The sequence below is a fragment of the Meriones unguiculatus genome, chromosome 2, assembly GCF_030254825.1.
Source record: "Meriones unguiculatus strain TT.TT164.6M chromosome 2, Bangor_MerUng_6.1, whole genome shotgun sequence".
NCBI lineage: Eukaryota > Metazoa > Chordata > Mammalia > Rodentia > Muridae > Meriones > Meriones unguiculatus.
In genome coordinates this window covers 64,605,076-64,625,034 of record NC_083350.1, presented here as the reverse complement: position 1 = coordinate 64,625,034, position 19,959 = coordinate 64,605,076, and the positions used below count along the sequence as shown (strand labels likewise).

The 19,959-nt window shown below is 38.6% G+C and overlaps 1 protein-coding gene across 5 annotated transcripts in view; it reads right to left on the bottom strand.

The window, feature by feature from the left end:
* Nol4 (nucleolar protein 4) overlaps positions 1-19,959 on the bottom strand; it is a 345,385-nt gene that overhangs the window by 56,198 nt on the left and 269,228 nt on the right. For all 5 annotated transcript variants that reach the window (XM_060377625.1, XM_060377621.1, XM_060377622.1 and 2 more), the window contains one exon: positions 9,951-10,064. In XM_060377625.1, the coding sequence (XP_060233608.1) occupies positions 9,951-10,064 (114 nt within the window). The remainder of the gene's footprint in view (positions 1-9,950; positions 10,065-19,959) is intronic.

The following is a 19,959-nucleotide window of genomic DNA, read 5'->3' as shown; positions in this document are numbered from 1 at the left end:
GGGCAGGCTTCAGAGGCTCCTACTGTGGTGACTCACAGCCATCCATCCACACCACTCTATGTATCATACATACTTTCATTGATCTTTAATATATTGATTAAAACATTGAATTTGGAGCACAAACTTAAACCCAGAAGCATATGGGGGACCACTGAAACTAAAAAAATATCAGTTAGTGTGTCCATGCCCTATAGAATACAGAAGGGATAGTACCGTCTTGTTGAGTGACTTTTCCTAGGGAGACATGAACAGACATTTATTCACCCCAGTTAGGGCACTAACAACCTACCAAAGGAACAACCCCGGAGCCTAGCTTAGTGAACACTGAGTTTACTGGAATTACTTAGAGAAGCATGGGTAAGGGGTCACTTACAGGAGCATGGGTGATTCAAAAGCAGCTATATCACTGAAAAGTCCATGTCAGCCTGAGCACACAGCTCATGAGAGCTGCACCCGGGATCTCTCAGAGTGCTTGCAGGTAGCTGGACCTTCACTTTTGAGGAATCTCCGCCATCCAACAATTGCCACTGCCGATATGACTTTAGGGAGGACCTTATGACTCCTGAAACATTAAAGAGCGTCTTGGTGCTTGTTAACATTTGTGATTCTCTGGACCTTGCATGTTTCATTTATCTCCAGAGTCTAACGAGTCTCGGTGTTTTAGTTTGGAAGAAAAGTCTATACAACAGGCCTCCATGCTGTTATCCACGGACTTACCGTTGTGTCTAAAAGTAAAAGCATACTGAACATGTTTTGCCTGATCCCACATCAAATAAAGAATTGCAAACCCCCCCCCAAAAAAAAATGATGCCGCATCCAGTTTCAAAGTGAGAATTAAAATGACTACTTAATGACTTTGCCAGAATTAAAAATCCACTGTAAAACACTGAGCTTGGCCAGGAAAAGATGATGTTAATAATCTCAGGAAACTTTTCTTTCTACATTGGCTGAACTTGTCTATCATACACTAAGGCATATATGCCAAATAAATTATTTTTAAAATGGATTTAAATGTACTTTTCTATCCATCATTCTTTACTAAGACTGATAATTTAATATTTATGAGAAAGAGTATTTCAAATAAACAGAAAAACAAAGTTTAAAAACTGTCAGTAAAAAAGTTATTTGAGAACAGAAACTGGAATTCATTCATTTTGAATCTAGTACCACCATTAAGCTAATTCTAACAGAACATGAGTAATGCAGCTAGTTTGCTAACAAAATACCAGCAGAGCTCTGGTGAAATATTTCTGTCTGAAGAGTTGTTTCAAAATACCACTAACACTATTTTAATGTCACTCACCTATCATGGAATGTGCATAATGAACTCATTTTCTAAAGCACAAATGGTAAATATGTATTATTGTCTATGTGTGATTTTTGATAGTCTATAAAATACTTTAGTTGGACATATAGCTTTGCTTTACCTTACTTGAGTGGAAGAGTGCCAGATTGCTGTGTAGCAATTTCCTCCAAGATTGAGAACATTCCGATCTGCAGGGAACCTCATTAAGACATTGAGTACACAACTCTCAATCGTTTCAAGAAGCCCTCGAAACTGAACAGATTCTCTAAGGCCTCTCCTTTCCCAAGATGCAGAAGCTTTAAAGACTGCTGAGGCTTCATTGGAGGAGAGCAGCAGAATTGTCGAAAAGAAACAGAGACTATCTGGAAGCGGCTCAGGCCATTTGAGCCACCAGAAAAGGACACTATATCGTCTGTTGAGCTCCATTCAGACTGCACAATGTGATCCAGGTTTTCAGCTTTCATGAGCTGTCACCCTCCCTGAGGTGGGACTTGGTGTTGCAGCTGTCTTTGAGTCATTTCTGCTCCTGTATGTGACCCTGCACCCATATTCCTATAAGTGACCCCAAATAAAACTCATTGGTTTGGCAAGTTGGACTTTGGTGGTATCATAGTTTGGTCTGTCATTGGTTCCTGATCTGGGGTGATTTTTTTTTTCACATCTCCCCAGGAAAAACCTGTCACACAACATAGGGAAATGAGGGAGAGTGGTAAATAAGAGTGAGCTCTAAGCATTACATACATGTGTGAAATTATCAAGTATATTTGATTAATAAAAACTTTATAATGGGATAGAGAGATGGCTCACTGGTTGGGAGCATGTCCTACTATTAGAATAGACGCATGTTCAGTTCCCAGCACCCACATGACAGCTCACAGTTGTCTATAACTCCAGTTCCAGGGGATCCAGTGACTCCTTGCCTTCATGGTATCAAACATCCAATATGCACATCGAAAACACTGACAAATACTCATACACATAAGATGAAACAAACAAATATACCTTTAAATAGATATTTATGGAACAAATAGTATGTCCATAGTTTAGCTCTTTAAAGATATGCTTGTGACCTTTTCCAGTATCTGGCATGGGAATGAAGATGTTCACCATCACAAATCTCTGGACTGGTTTTCCAATTTGCCCACCACATTTTCCTTATAAATTTAAGTCCATAATGTGAGATCCAATTGCTAGTGACTTTCCATATATGTAAACGCTTGCATTCCTATGGGCGGTAACTGACTAAATACTGCTCAGAATCTTAGAGGCCACATGAAGTGCACAAACAGTTCAGTACACACCTAACAGAAGAAAGAGCAACGCCCTACAGCTTCCAGTGTAGTGTGTGAGCCAGTCCATGAACATGTGATAAGAACTCATGAACAGAGTCCTCTCAGAAGACATTGGGGGCTGACATTCCATTGCCATTCTTTCTGTGCAGATGTTGAACTGTATGGTGTCCCTGTTGAATTAAGCAAGTGACTGAAGGACAGGAGACCTTTAAATTAGAAAAGATTATCAGTTGATACTGGGTGACATTTAAAATAGTCACATTATGAATAATGACTGAGCAAAAATGAAGTTAGAGTCAACGTTCACATGTGACTTAGCTTCTTGAATGAAGTCTGACAGATATGGCCACTGATACCTAATGACCTCATCTTTAGCAACATAGAAATAACAGAAAAACAAAAACTTCATTGGCCAATGTATGCACAAAGCTGACTCAAAATCAGAGAGTTTGGGGACTTGAGTTTAGTGTCTTCAAAATGGGAGTAACTGAGATGGAGGGCTCATTAGAACTGAAGAGTTTTATTCAGTCCTACAAATTCAAGCCCTAGGTGATTCTCTCTGCATCAGAGGAGACAGTATCCCCAAACCTCATGGACAGCATAGAACAGGAGCTGCTGGCATCCAAGAGGGTAAGGGTGAGTTTACTAAAGCCTGACACACTACATGGAAATTGTGTGACTACCTCTGTCCTCCCCATATAATTTAAAAACATCCAGTTGTGCATATATACCCAAATAGCATATTTTGAATTTTTGGAGGTTAAAAAAAAAGTTAAACATAACATGTAGGAATAATCAAAGGTTTCACTTATGTATCAGACTATCTCATGGATGCCACTAGTGTGTAAATCATGAGACACGTTGCTTCATTTGAAATGTTAGCATCTTTTGGGAAATGTGTGTCTCTGACCCATCAAGTTTATACATGCACAGGATCAGAGGACAGTTTAGATCCTGCATTATCATGAATGTGACATTCAGGTACAAGTGCCTGATGACTTCATCATTACTAGTGCCCAGTGTCCACACACCTATACATTAACAGACTGTTTTATTACTCTTTCTATGCTACTTTATTACTTTCCTTAAAGGCATTGTTCATATGAACATTAGAGGATAATATTCCTTAATTGTGACCATTGTTAATTCATACTAAATTTAATTTTTATACCACATTTTAAAAGAAGATATTACAAGGGTATGGACCTTCTGTTTATGGAGACTTTTAAGAGCCTCAGGGATTCTTTCATTTAATAATGCTGCTACTCAGAAATTATCCTAGAAATAATAGGCAAGATGTCCTTTGTAAATGAAACCATATTAGGAAAAGTAGGACGTGGCCTTAATAATCTATGAAAAGGAATTTATGAAGTAATAGGAACCATTTTAATAATCCCACAAGACTCACAGTGACATAGAAGGTACTCAGAAAGCAGAGGAAATAGAAGCCATAGAATAATACTCTCATCTTTTAGGGATTTTTACCTGTAAAGTGTTAAGAAGCAAGTGTGCTATAAAAACAGGGAATGGGATGTTCAGCAAACATTTCCTTACAGACTTTTCAAATTGTCAAAATCAGTGCTATATGACTGAAAAACACCTTAAAATTTGTGACAGTCAATGTGATCATAAAATACAAGATGACTGTCCTATAAAGGAACATCTTTATAAGCAAGCTTGTGACAGTAGGAAATTTATTCTATGGATCTAAACATTAGCTTATCCATTTCTATAAAATATGAGAATTTTCTTAGCCATAGGTCTAAGATGTCTTGGATAATGCTGTATCCTTTCTTGTGTCTGCTATTAATATTCATATTAATGAGGACATTGTTGCCTGGCAGCAATACTGTACCACACAAAGCCAAAAATTATCATGAAATACAAAACGAAGAACATTCTATGATTACTGTTAATGGTGTTTGTTTTCCTTACGTAGTACGTTTTCTTTATAGATAGAAGAGTGATGTTGAAACATGCTAAAAGGTTTGAAGACATGGGGCTTTCTACAAAATACTGAAAGGAAAATGCTAGATGCATAATGAGACTAAGGATGCCTATGAACAGTGACAGGGAGATGTGCTCTGGCAGACTCAGACAATAGCTTCCAGTCATAGCTCAGTTCTTACGACAGTTTGTAATTAGTAGCTTTAAATTTAATGTATATTTAAACTTGTTGAGCTAAAGGATAAAACTACGGAAAAGTTAAAGAGGCTTCCTGTCTGGAAAACCTCTCCATGGGGCAAGGGAACCAGTGGGTAAAATAGTTTCTTTGGAAATATGGGGGCCTGATTCTCAGAACCCATGCGTAGCCACAGCCGATAGCATTGTCTGCACTTTCATCGCTCCTAAAATAGGATGGGAGGCAGAGACAAGAAAATGAAAATCTCCCAAATCTCATGGGACACCTGACCTGATATGTGCAAAGGGGGACAACAAAGAGATTATCTTAAACGAGGTAGAGGATAAGGTTTCCTCCGATGTCCACACATACGCCTTGACATTCATATGTGCAGTGTGAATACACACTGCCAGAGAGGGGAGGCAATTTTTGTCAGCGTTTCTGGTAGTTTTCAAATGTATCCAAGACAAAATAAAATGTTAAGATTACCCCCATGCACACAGCAAGTCCAATGTCTGTACTATAATGGCTTGTCTTCTAATAACAGGTCCATACACTAGCATCCTAGAAGAGCAAAGGAAAAAGCATGAAGAAATCCAGACTTCAGTGAATGTATCACTGTTAAATGAAACAGTACAAGAGCAAGGAACTATGGGATTTCTAGATATTTATAAATCTTGAGTCAATAAATTCATGCAGGATTTCTGCCAGTAGTTTGATTTTTTTGTTGTTTTAATTATTAATATTGTAAACGGGTTGTTGTTGTTTTTTTGGCTTGTTTTTAGCTTGGTAAAAATTCAGTGTTTAGCATTTTATAATTTTGTTCCCTCACTTTTTATTAAATCAAAGTAACTAGCCAACAGGCCAAACATTCCCAGTTTTTTTTTTTTCTTTTTTAATAGAATCAAGGGTGTTCTGTCACATTCAAGCACTGATATTCCATGTAACAGCACAAGGAGCTGTCTCCCAGGATTCACTGTTTTATTCTTCAAGCACAGAAGCTTCTAAAATGGTGGAAGCTTCCAACCATTTGATTTTAGTGAACTTTTCTCTAGAACACAACTAGAAGAGTGGAAGCTATAAACTAAGAAAGCTATCATTCCCCCAAATCTTTATCTTAGTCATTCATGAAGCATGTGAATAGTGTGTGACACTCCTCAAAAAACAAAAAAAGTAAACATCAATAGGAAATAAACAACCAGCCAGGAACTGGTGCCACCCCCTCTCTTCCCCAGCATGTCTCATTAAACGCACTGTGAACTAGATAAATGGAAAAAAGAATACTGACATTTAATAGTATATGTGCTCATACTTGACTGTAACCCAGTGTATTACTGAACAATCAGGGCTCACCTGGGCTAAAGAGAGAGGCTTTGTTTCACAGGAAAAAAAAAAGGAAAACAACAATAGCAAACAAATAAACAAGACCCAAATCAACCAAAACAAGAAACAAAAAACTCAGAATTATAAAAGAAAGGAGAAAGAGGCATGAGAGATTCAGGAAAACTCTCCCTGTAAGTCCTCCCTGTAAGAAGCATATCATATAAAAGTGAAGTCTGGCATAGCATTTGTTTGTTTGTTTGTTTGTTTGTGTACCCAAACTGAGGGAGAATTTGTTTTAGATCACAAACAAACTCCAGATTTTCATGCGCAGGAACAGAAGCCCTTCATGTATCCTGAGGTACACAGTGATTCACTTCAGCTCTGTGAACCCTGATGGCTGCTGAAGCTCTTGGCCTCTGTCCTTGCCACTGGCTTGTTTCAGGCCTGTGCTGCATAATAAGCTTTCTCCAGATTTGTGTGAAGCGGACATTTGAGAGAAAGAATTTAGCACAGTCGTAACACCTTTCATGTTCATAGCTCATACGGCTCCATAAAATCCAATTAACTCATCAAGCTTCATAAACTATGTAGGACATAATTATAGCTCACCATGTGGTCAGTGAGTAACAGTGAAGGGTCAGGGTGGGGCTTAGCAAAAACACGGATTTTAACCTTTCCACTTCTGAAATGTTATGCCTTTAAATCAGGGGTTGACGAAAAAATACCTATAAAACCGCGGGTCAATTCTGAGAATTGTTTTGTTTGATTATGCTTAAAAACAGAAAGCATAATCTCAATGCGAAGAGCCCAAATAATGAGAAATAAGTTTGAATTCAATATGACAATGGCAGCCTCAATGTCAAGGTGGATGGAAAACGATGTGGTAGGAATCTTTGTGTGGTATCTCAAATGAGACCTCGATGTAAGAATAAATAGTATAGAAAATCTTTGAAATAGTCATTGTGTGTGCTGAACTAGCATTCAGGGTGCATAACCAGGCCTTGGTCTGTCTTTAGGGCACATGACCAATGCGAAGATGGTACGGGATCCCAGAATGACTTCAATGTGTTTTCAGGGAGTTTAAATAGGCAGGTGTTTTCTTCACACAGCGTCAACCTGGCTTTGGTACTCACACTTCTCTGGACCTCTTTTAAATGTTTATGAGATTATTACTATCAGTTTTGCAGGGTTTGTTGTATTTGTAAATTGTCTAACCGATTTTCAAAAAAATATATAAAATGCAATTTATTCATTTAATTTCCTGTTGTTGTGAGTATATGAAGGGGTTATCAGAGGACAAACTTGGGGATTGGTTCCTTACTGCTATATACTTATGTTTCTTTTGCAGCAGAGTCTGTCACTGGTATGGAACTCGCCATGTAGGCTAGGCTGTCTGGACAGAGGGTAGCAACAATCTGCCTATCTCTGCCTCCCCAGCTTTAGAGTTACCAGCATATGCCACCAATCCCAACGTTTCTGCTGTTGTTTTGTTTTGCTTTGCTTGTGGGTTATAGTAACTGAAACCAGGTACCAATGCTCATAAGGCAAGTAACTACTGTCTGAGCCATAATCTCAGCCCACAGGGTATAATTTAAAACATTGGTTTATTACATATTACATCCCTCTTGAGACTTCTGGACCCATTTAGGGCTTGGAAAGAAGGTTCCTTCATGGATTTGCATTAGACATATCCCCACTCCAAAGTAGCCAACTTTTTACGATGTAACCACTGGGTCTGAGCAAACAGAGAAAATAAAACGCCAGTTTGATGGGAAGAGTCAAGGGACCTTTGATACCCTTCCATCCCAGCCCGAGGAACAATAGCAGCCAATCTCATTCCTGAATATTGCTGGTAGTTTTTCTTTAATTGGTTGGTGCTCTTAGAAACAATTGCTAGCCTGATTTGCAGGCCTTCAACAGTGACAGCACTCTGGCATCCAGACAGGTGTATGAGTGAACAGTAGTTAGCAAGTGCAGTGTGTGGGAGATTTCTACTGTTCATGCCTGTAATCAGGCATGCGGTGCGTGCATACTTCATACATGAGATACAAAATACGCTCTTCTTTCATATACAAAAACTTACCAAACACTCATAATAACTTTATGAGTTGGGTATTTCTCTCTTTTCTTTTACAGCTTAGGCCAAAAAACAATTAATTTATTTGAACGCATGTCAGTGTATCTGTCACCTGCCATGATGGATGCTATGGTATCGTAGGTAATAGCTCCACATGAATCTGTCACATTTCATCAAAAAGGCACATTACTGACACTGTGCACGTATAGTCTTGAGTCAGGAGGTGGTGCACGTGGCCAGGCATCAAGCAGGGCAGTCAGTGCTTTCAGTTCTGGGATGTTAATATTTTAGCACCTTTTCTCAAGCAGATTTGAGTTTGACAAGAGACTCCCAGGCCAGATATGCAACCATTGATGTTAATTTCTAGTTCCAGCGCTGCTGAGGCAATGGTAAAGGAGCTGGATAGGAGAGGCTTCCAGGAAGACCTTGGTGCTTCTTAAATTGTTCCCAGAAAGATGCTTAGTATGTAACATGAGACCTCCTTTTAGGGTTCTCGTACAACCGGGGAAATTAGAGTTGTTAGTAATGATTATTTCTAATGAAGAAACTGAATCTCACAGGCCTGGCCTAGCTTGTTGAAAGCAGTCTAATTGGTTATGGTAGAGATGAGAATCAAAACAAGGAGCATTTATCCTAAAAAGGAAAAAAACCGGCAAATCACGATGCCGGATGGCGGTGTGTAGAGTGTGTATCCTACCTTACGATGAACCTCACCATTATAATGATGATAAATTGTTGTCCAAATTGAAGATATGGACATGTAAATATATACTGATGTCACCATCAATAAATCAAAAATTGGCATTTTCAAATAGTTTTTAATCTATCATTGACACCGTATTTTTTTAAAAAATATATACTTTTTCCTTTACAATGCTCGGAACTATAAGTAAACAATGTTTAATAATAATAAATACACAAAATAATTACATTCTGAAATATTTAAAAGGTATTCCAATCCTGAAATAGTAAATTCTATTTTGCTTTCATAAGAAAAACAATGTTGAACAATATACTCTGCACTAATCTCATTTGCAACAAGTATGTTTATAACATTTAATTAATCAGAATAAAGCAAGCCATTTTCAAAAGCATATAATGTAACGTATTGTAATTTAGATCATTCGCTACGGATAAAGCAAGCCATTTTCAAAAGCATATAATGTAACGTATTGTAATTTAGATCATTCGCTACGGATAATTCAGATGGAGAGACAGAGAGGGAAGAGAAGTATACTGTGTAGAAAGGAAGAAAAGGCTTACAACTAAAAAAGCCACCAAGGCAAGCACAAGTGAACCCAAAATACCCATGTTAAACTACTCAGGCTAAGCCTTGAGAATATGGTTCTTGGATAGATAATTAATTGACAAGAAGAGCAAAGCCAGGACATGGATCTCTATTAGATAAGGACCCCACTTCTGACTTCCTAATCCTTCAGAGATTATCTTTGATTACCATCAGCATAAGTTATTGTCATTGGTACTGTAGCAAGCCTCTCAGGCAGTCTAGAATTAGATACAGACAAGACAGAGTTAAAGAAGGGTTCATTTTCATTACCAATGAACACAATGAAGTCATGATCATAGATGACAAGGTAAATTTGGATAATATGACAACCAGTCAGCCTGAATCTCTTAATTAGCCATTAAATTAATACTACCAAGAAGTTGAATTCAGTTTTGCTATTACCCCCTTTTCACCATACTTTTTTGTTTGTATGATATTCATGGATCACCAGAGCAGAGCCTTTTCAGATCCAAGTTTTTAAGAACAGAACTCTGTGTGTTAGACCCACTCGAAGGTCTGCACTCGTCCACACTCCTCAGTACCTGTGGTTTCTCCAGGCGCATCCTCTTGGCAGCATTTCTGCTCTCACTTTCACAGGCTGAAGCCAAGATACTCTCTGCAACTGCTGAAGTAAGGTGGGAAGGAATAGGTCGAGACTAAAAAAGAAGAGAAAAAGAATATGAAAAATTATTAACAGTATCACCAACAGACCGCATGTCAGAAGAGCTCAGAAGACCATCAACATGTGCAGGAGAATCTATTTCAGTGGAGGAAATGGAAATTTTAAAGATGAAAAATGAAAGCTAGTTAGAGGTTAGAGCTAGAGCTGCTGCACAGATCCATTATTCACTGCCCGTGTCTCCGTTGTCATAAGTAATTATTCAGGGTCATTAGCTTGGAGTATGAACAGGCAATGGCAAGACTACTGGCTGTAGTTTGCAAATAACACATGCCTTTTAAATCTTTTATGAACATGACAATGCACAACAAAACAGAACAAAAACAAAAGACAGGGCTGTCACAAAACAAGCAAATGAAAAAGCTGTCAGACACCACACCATGGTAAAGAATCTGCTCTTATTTAAGACAAAAAAGTTTGTGTGTGTGCACTTGCCTGTGTGTGTGTGTGTGTGTGCATGCATATGAGCGCACACATGCACGCCATGAACATGGAAGTAACAGACCACCTCAGATGTTGGTCCTCACCTTCTGCCTTGATTGAGAAAGGTCTGTTGTTAGGATATCCTGGACCAGACTGGCCAGTCCAGGAGTTTCCATGGTACCTCCTGCTCTGCTCCCCACTAGAGCAATGCAATCATGGCTACCTGTTACCATGTTCACATGCCAAACTATCATAAGGTGAGTAGTGCAAATGCTTACTGAGGTTCTATTTGGAGAATAATACATATGGCCAAAGCACTCGGAACATTCATCACTCTAGTTTAAATACAAGATAACTCAGTCAGCCGGACAACGGTTTCTGTACACTCTCAGTTTTGTTTTGTATGTGAGATTATTTGCCCGTGTGTTTAAACCCATGTTTTCCTTTAACTAGTAAATATAAGTTTATAAAAATAATTTATGAGCACATGTGGTAAATCTATCTTCTATATAGGCTACACATAGAGATTAATTAATCTCCCAACTAAGCTAATTAACAATAAAGTGTGGGCAACTCTCCAGATCATTTACTCTAATCATTGAAAAGTTTTCCACTCTTCTTTTTCATATAATTACATGTAAAGTCATCTAACTGAAAGATGAATTCTTAATGATATAACACATTTTAATTAAGATAAGCAAATGATAGATTTTTTAAACTACGTTAAAATTAAATCACAGAGATAATAATAATAAAATACTGTGAAATCGCAAAATACAGGTATTCTGGAAGCCATCATGTATTTTAGCATGCTACCTCAGGGATTTCAAATCCTTGGCATGACACATATATGGCTCTTTATTTTTAAATAAAAATACTATTGTGTACGTTTAAGCAAATGAGTGTGGATTCTAGGAAATGTGGGAATCATGGGATAACTTCCAGAAGCGAGTTGTCTCATCCACAGTAGATTCAGGGATTTGAACGTATGTTACTGGGGATTCTGCATAAGTTCCTTACCCACTGAATGACCTTGCTAGATTTGCATGGGTGTGATTTATTAGAAGTCTCTAATATGATTAAGACTCTTTCGCTTCATTAGTAAAGCTGATCATGCCTTTATTGTATATTTCTCATTTTAGTGACTCTTGTCATGCAAAATGTGCTTTAGGAAACTGAACCATAAAGCTTATGTCTTAGTGTTATACTCTAACACTAAATGCAGTCCACAGTTTAACACGTAGAAGAAAGAATTTCTGTGGTGTCGAAATAGACCTGACTTTGATGTTTTATGAGCTAAAAAAGAAAATTTTGGAGTTTTCTCAACTGCTTTCTTGCTATTTCCACTTCCAGGTCAGCTTCTATAGCCTAGAGGAAAGGCTGCCTTCAGTCTTCCTCCTCCGGCCCTGTGAGCTGTCTGGATGATGGCTAGATATCTGACTATAAAGCACCACAATATTCAGAAAGTTAACTTTTCCAAAAGAAAGAAGAGACAGAGTCCTTGAAACAGAGAGCTCCTGTTAGAAGCTATTCTGAGGAAAATTATACTAAGCTTTTGCCTCAGGAACAGAGATAAGGGTCAAATGAGGCAAACCCAGAAGAAAAGTTCATCTCAGAAGTTATATGGCTTCATTTTACTGTCTATTTCCAGTATGGAAACAAACTGTAGTACAGAGTTAAATATACATCAAGCCATAAAATCAGTCCCCCATTAAAAAGTCACCACTGCTTGGCAAGTCACTATAGTTTAAACCATAGGAAAACCTCATCAGTGTTCTTTACCATGGAAATTCCTTTGAGATAGAATTACAGTAGGAATGGAAATAAGTTCTTATTTGCTATTCCATTATAAAAAGAAAACAAATCACTTTGTGTATATTATATATGTATATCATTTTATGTATAATAGCAAAAGATGGCATTATTCAAATGGGAGTTAGAAGTTCATAAAGGCCTATATGTATTATTAGATTTTCATCTGGTTCCAGGAATGGAACTGACAACCTAAATTACGTACAAGCAATCCTCTTTTTCATAATCCAATCAACAAGTCACATAGGGCATAGGGATACGTATTTCTGTTCTTTGTCACATTTATATTTCTCTTTGTTGTGTACCTACATTCCAAATCATATCTAATAAGTCATAAAACCTAATAAGCTCCTTGAATTTCACTAATAAACATTCAAGCTTATTAAATATATGCTGAGAATGTTTTATTTTTTATTGTAAATGTTTGTTGGACAGAAAGTTTGCTGAACAAGAACAGAAAGTAAAAAAATATATTTTTAGCTACAATTATTTCATAGTCTTATTTCTTGTTCTTTATTTTTTATATTTTACTTTTAAATTATTATTCTTGATCACAGTTTATTCACTTTGTATCTCAGCTGTGGCCCTCCTCACCTTCTCCTCCCAGTCCCACCCTACCTCCCTCTTCTCCCCCTAGGCCCTTTCCCTTACCCACTGACAGGGGAGGTCCTCAAAATAAAAGCAGTCAAATACTCTTTTAGAGAGTGGGGAGATGAACGGGACTCAGGATGCATTGTTTCCCACAGGTGCAAGACAGAATTTTGAAAAGTGAGCTGTTGTCAGTTTCTTGTGCAACCATAGTGACAGCTGTAAACCAACTTTGCAGGGAAGTCACAGGCACAGTCTGTTTCCCTCCGAAGTCTGAAGAAACCGAAAGCTGGGAAGATTAATTTGCCCCAGGACAAACAGCGAGGCTTCCTAGATTCCCGTTCTCCATTCTTTCTTTTACATTGTATTGCCTAATTATCACTTCTAAATAATTAATGGATAATGAGATAAAAGGGTATAAAATCCCTTCTATGCAAACTGATGTGCTGATCCAAAAACAATCAGACAAACATCGGCATTTACAAATTGGTTTTATAACCCTAATTCATTCAAGCCCATTGGCCAGAAGGGCAAAGTATCTGAAGTGTGAGATTTTTTTTTTTAATCCTTTAGTTTCAAGTATATAATCTATGTTTGTTTCTAAGTAGAATCAATGTTAGTGAATACAATTTTCAGATGAATCTCACTCAATAATAGTTAATTGGAGCTTAGGATATTGGCAGTTTAATACAAAAAGCTTAGATTCATTGTCTAACTTTCCAAACACTTTTTGAGAAAATATTTACATTACTTATTCATTAGAGAAAACCATACTGAAGTTTGGGGAAATTACATGACTTCCACACGTCTGTTACCTGTATGGCTTCACTGCGATTCAAACATGTATGGTGTCAAATTGTTGGTAACACAGTAAAAAATTATTTTCACTTTAGGATTACAGTGAGCTTAAACAAGCTGGAAGAAAGATCATTACAGCTAACTTCATTTTGTTTTTTATCAAGGGATACATTAGATTTTCTCTAGCATCTTTATTTTCAGGTGATTTAAATTCGTCCCTTACACTTCTCTATTAATTTCTAAAGATTAAGTTCTGCCACAATGTAGAGTCACAAGTTTTTAATATTGGAACAGTCAGAAGTGCCAATCAGTTTCTTCACTTGAATCATGGAGTTGGCTCGGGTTCATGCTTGGAATGAAGGTGCAAAAGACATTTCATGATGTAGTAATTCTACAAAGCCCTTTGCTTGTAATGCTGGTGAGTCAATAGTGAATGTCCTCTTGTCCAGTACATAGTTCAGTGATACTTGATCTGATGATAATGTAGCAAAGGTGAAAACCATTGCTTGATTTTCCTTCATGATTTGTCTTTTATTTGCTTCCTAGATCAGTGATTCATATCAAGAAGGTGAGGAGAAAATGACTGGCTTCTTTTTCAAGCAATATTCTACAGCATGAAGCGTCACCAAATGGTCACCTGAACCCCCTCTTCTGTCACCAAGTTTAACAGCTGAGGACTCATTCCAGTTCTAATGCTTCTGTTGGGGATCTAACTTCAGTGTATGCTAAGGGTTTTAGTCAGGTTTCAGCAGCAAGAGCAAAAGGTTCTTTTCTTTGTCACTGAGACTGGCCTTAAGCACAAATACTTTCACGTAATAAAATGAGAAAAGAACAAAACACAAAGAATCCAAGGAAGAATTTATGAAGAACAGCACCACTCCCCACTCCCAGTGAATGCGATTTTAGTAGACATGTTATGCGGCATATGCATCTTGAAGGAAGATTTCAAGAAATGATTAAAATGTGCACACATCCGTGTGTATGCACATGTGGTTGCGTGTGTGTAATATGCACCTACACCAGAAACTTGGTATTTCTTCCCCTGTGTGTGAGATAAGCTCTCAGTAATTATCTCTTCATAATTAACAGTCATTCTCAACTGGAACTCCAGCTGAACTTTACCCCGCACTGCTCCTACAGTTATAATTATCTAGGTTCAAATTAGTGGGCTTGTGTTACCCAACAGATGGCTAAATGGTCACACGGAGCTTCGGAGTTGAAAAGCCACATTTTAATTGGAACTTAAGATGTGATTGCTGTTGGCACCACAGACACATATATTCCTCTTCAGAACGAGGGGCAATGTATCAAACGTACTGCCAAGTTTTAGCTTGAAGACTACACACTAGACATTTTGTAGATCACTGGTGTTTGGGCATACGCTTAAGATATTGTACGATCATAAAAAAAAGTTCTTAGAAATCAAGAATATAAACCTATTTATGGGTTAGTGTCACAGGGCTCTCCAAACTCTGCTTTTTGAATGCAGCTCAATCAATTAGGCCAGCCCACATGGAGAAGCAACTACGACGTCCACCGAGGTTGTTAGAAGAATCTACTCCTTAAAGATAAGCAATTCAGTGGTGGAAATTTAGGTAGCTTCTGTGAATTAAGATTTTTCTCTTCCATTCTGATTACTCTAAAAAATTCATAATAATCGTGGTATGTGATTGATATGAACACACACTGTTTCCCCAAATGGTATATCAATGCATAAAGGCATAATCATGAACACTATGTCAAAAGGTAAGCTCCTGAAAGACGCCCTTTATCTGCCAGGCTCTACGGTTCATGGATGTCTTCATTGTAAAGACAGCTTATCAGCTGTATGGGACTGAGCAGGGTGTCTGTCAGCAATGGGCAAGCCACGCACTATTTATGGTGTCGCTCTGTGACTTATCTTAGTCCCTCTGCTATCTACCATTCTTCCTAGCTTTATAAAGCACAAAACTGAGGCTCAGTCAGTGTCATCAGAAATCCTGATTGTTAGTTTGACTGCATGTAGAATCATCAAAGCCACAACAGGGCATTCCTGTGACGGTGATTTCACACTAAAAGAAAGAGAACTGGGTGCAGTATTCATGCCCATCTGCTTCGTTACTGCAGATGCGATGTGCCCGATTTCATGCCCTTACAAACACCTTTCCACGTCGTAAAGGACTGTGTCCCTCTTTAAGCCAAATTAAACCTTCTATGTGTTAAGTTCACTTTGGACAGGTGTTTTGTCACAGTGATAAAAATAACTAGTGCAGTAATTAAACAGTAAACAGAAATACCACGCCACAGTGTATTACAGAGGTTTATGTATATAAAGTCAATATCATCTTCAACTTAATCAAGAAATACACTTAATGGGTATAATCTATAGGTCAGATATGTGTCAAATTCACAATACAATTCCAATGCCTAGGACTTCTATTTTAGCTGATGTTAGCGTCTAGCACACAGTTTTGGTTTTTGTTTGTTTGTTTGTTTGTTTTTGTTCTGGTGGGAGAGCATTTTGATTTTTCGAGACAGGATTTCTCTGTGTGGCCTTGGCTGTTCTGGACTCATTTTGTAGACCAGGCTGGCCTCAAATTAGCAGCAATCCACCTAGCTTGGCCTCCCTGAGTGCTAGAATTAAAGGACTGTGACACCACACCCAGCAGCAATCGCTTTATAATATTTTTCCCCCAGAAATTCTGAACTAATTTAAACAAGTATTTCTCAAAACATAGTGCACTTTTTTGACAAAATGGATTTTTAAACATTCATTTTGCCATTTTCTGTGAAGGCTTTGAAACACGAAAATAGCCATATCTGTGTGATTTTTTTCCCCTTCAGGGTGCACACACTGGTCATGCCAAGCAGTAAGAAGAATTGCACTCCACCTGTCCTCTGGATCATTTGAATCCGGAACTATGGGAACTTAAGATTTTAAACCAAGGCTTGCGAGTGTGGTAAAAGTACTGGATTGTCTGCCCATAATTGTGTCCTTAATACAGTTTCGATAAAAATGGCAAACAAAAATAAACAAGCCATAGTGATTTCACCTTGCCTCTTGAATTCTGGTCAGGAAGGCACGGAAGCTGACTCAGTTCCCAGCGACTGGCCTTGGGGAACTAGAAGGGTGAAGTGAGTCATATGTCTCCCACGGGACCTGAGACTTGCAGTGTCTAGATTACTCTTAGGTTGCAAGTTCTCCCAACTGCCAAGGACAGCATTTGCAGCAAGCAGAAAGGAACTGTCCATCAGGTAAAGTATGCAGAGAAACCCAGCTAAGAATGAAAAGAAGCCAAAAAAGAGGTGTGGCCAATGGGTCTGTGGGGGAAGGGCTGCCATCATTATCCTGAGAAAATGACCTTGGTTGGTTTGAAGGGAGTTTAAAAACTACATTTTAAACAATAGTAGGATATAAAATTTTAAAAAATGTTATCTTGGCTTTTAATGTAAGCTTAATTTTGTTGTTTTTCTTTTATGTTTTGAGACAGCATCCTACTATAGAGGAATCTGGCCTTGAGCTTGCAGCAATCCTCCCTCTGTGGCCTCCTCAATGCCAAGGTGACAGGTCTGAGCCACCTCGTGTGCCTAAAGTAAAAGCTTTCATTTATGAATTAATGGTCAAACTGTTTTGACCTTGCCTTTTGAGTATTATGATGATCTTTCACAAATAAACTGGAAATGAATGACTTGCAGCTTCATTCTTAGAAGCAGAATTTGGCTAATGCCACCTGCGAATAAAGCTGGGGGAGATGCAAGATAGCAAAAATATGCAGTCTTTTCTAACCAGTTGACCCTCATTCAAATCTTCACTAGGAAACATCATTTACTTCTGCAAACATGTTTACGTATTACTACATAAAACAACACATAACTGTAGATCTTTTCCACAGCCATTTCCTGCATAGCAGCTCTACTCATAGACAGTCACTGCTGTTATCCTCTTATCCACAATAATTACCCAGTACATAAATAAAGATTGATGGGTCAAAAGTTAAAGGAGAGTTAAAATTTAATATTATATAAATGTCTTTAGAGGAAAAAATTATCAGTATTTAAATATATGAGTCTTGATTTTCAGTTAGGAGTAGGTTTTGGAAATTTACTCACAGCCAGGTGTGGTGGCACATGCCTGTATATCCCAGCACTTGGGGAAGCAAAGGCAGGTGGATCTCTGAATTCGAGGCCAGCCTGGTCTACAAAGTGAGTCTAAGACAGCCAAGGCCACACGGAGAAACCCTGTCTCAAAAAAAAAAAATAAATAAAACAAAAACCAAACAAACAAACAAATTTCCTTGTAAGATACTGAAGCATGCCATGCAATAAAAGTAACCTATTTTTTTTACATTTTCCACTATAAAGTAACACACGATTAGATATTTTTTCATTCACTCATCTTTCACTCAACCTTTTTAATTCAGTTGAATGGAAATTAGTCAGCTTTCATGAGCAGGTACTTGCACTCTTAGGACAGTGGGGATGCTACAGAGATAAACAGTTTAAAAGCAGAGTAGTCAAATACTTCAGCAGCTAAGAACGTATAGAGGTAACAGCAATAAGACAGAATACAGTAAAACTATAGAAGATGCAGCACAACGTGATGACTGAACACAGGAGAAAAGAGAGACATAAGATTACCCTTAGAAGGGCTATTTAAATGGATAAGCACACATCTGGTCCAATCCTAGGAGTTCCCTGGGAGGAGACACCTAGTGGAGTTACAACATTGGAATTCAACCTGAGGCATGTACCACACCCCTCAACATGAGCCAGGCAAGAGCTTTGACATCTGATATTTCAAGAGATGTTGGTTTTCACCATAGTCCTTGACCAAGTAGGCAATAAAAAGAAATTCCCCAAAGCAAACATAGGTAAACGGGGAAGCAGGTGATAGGTGATCAAGAGCCTGAAGAACTTGAGGTTAGTGTAGGGAATGCATCGCTGGGATTTGGCACAAAGGCATCACAAGTCAGGAATCAATCCAGTATAGGGTGGTAAGAACCAGAGTCTGGATGGTATGAATCTGAGCAGCTGGCAGGAACAAGTGAGAATGGGCTAGTCTGTGAGTCAAAGTGTCCTTCTGAGGAAGCAGAAATGGCAATGCCGATCAGCTGCATGAGTAAATAATTAAAACTTTATCATTCAGGCCTTTACAGCCATTGAAGCAGGACATTCTCCCCAAGCATGGTTGGATACCATAAAAAGCTAAAATGATACGCTCAGGATGCGAGGCTAAGCACTGCACTCAGAGTCAGCCGCTTTGGACCCAGAGAAGAGCATGTCTGATTGCATGCGGGTTGATGCCCCAGGTCCCGCCTCTGAGAAAAAGGTATCGGACGGGTCTGATGCTCTTTGGGTGGATGACACCTAAATGAACATCAGTACAAAGTCCCAATTTATTTCTAATATCAGAGATCAGACCTCTACTCTTGCCTGATGCGTCTAAAACAAAAAGGGGGAACTGTAGAGAGCTACGGAATGCTATGCCTTAAAGATGGAGCTGGTTTCCGCCTTCCACCTTCCCGATGGTGAGTGCTCTCTGTCACGAACAACTCCACATTTGGCTAAGGCCGAGGATCTGGCTTGCTTCCATGTATGTGGACCTATCTGCATTGCCCCCGTGGCACGCCTGGGTTGGCTACCCAGAGGCTATTTAAGCTGTGGGCTGGCTTTCCCCGGGGTCCGAGGATTGTTCAATGTTCCTGAATAAACTGCATTGAAAAAAAAAAAAAAAAAAAAAAAAAAAAAAAAAAAAGAAGGTTTCCCGAGACTGTACTTTAGCACTGAATTCTAGTCCTGTAGCTTCAAAGATAAATGTTCTCTGGAGAGAAAAAAAAAAAAAAAAAAAAAAAAAAAAAAAACTTTACTGGGGTCTGGGGAGAGAAGTCCACACTTGCAATGGGTCAAAAACGTGGGCATGGTCGGTAGAGCAATGTTCTAAGGAGGAGGGTGAACAGGGCAACACGTGCAGCATGATTATATATTCAGGGCCACTCAGACTAGATAATGACTGTGAAAACAGCGGAGCACACATGACCCTTTAGATGATTCCATGCTATGTGTGTGTGTGGGGTGTGTGTGTATGTTTGTGTGTGTGTGTATACACATACCAGAGGCACCACACACTTTAAGACAGAGACTCTCAAAGTTCCAGGTTTGCAAAGTTATCTGAGTTGGCTAAGGAGGGAACTCACGGAATCTGCTGTCTCTCTACCCAGAGATGGGATGCAAGCACATACCACTGAGATGGCTTCCCCCCACCTTGTATTCTG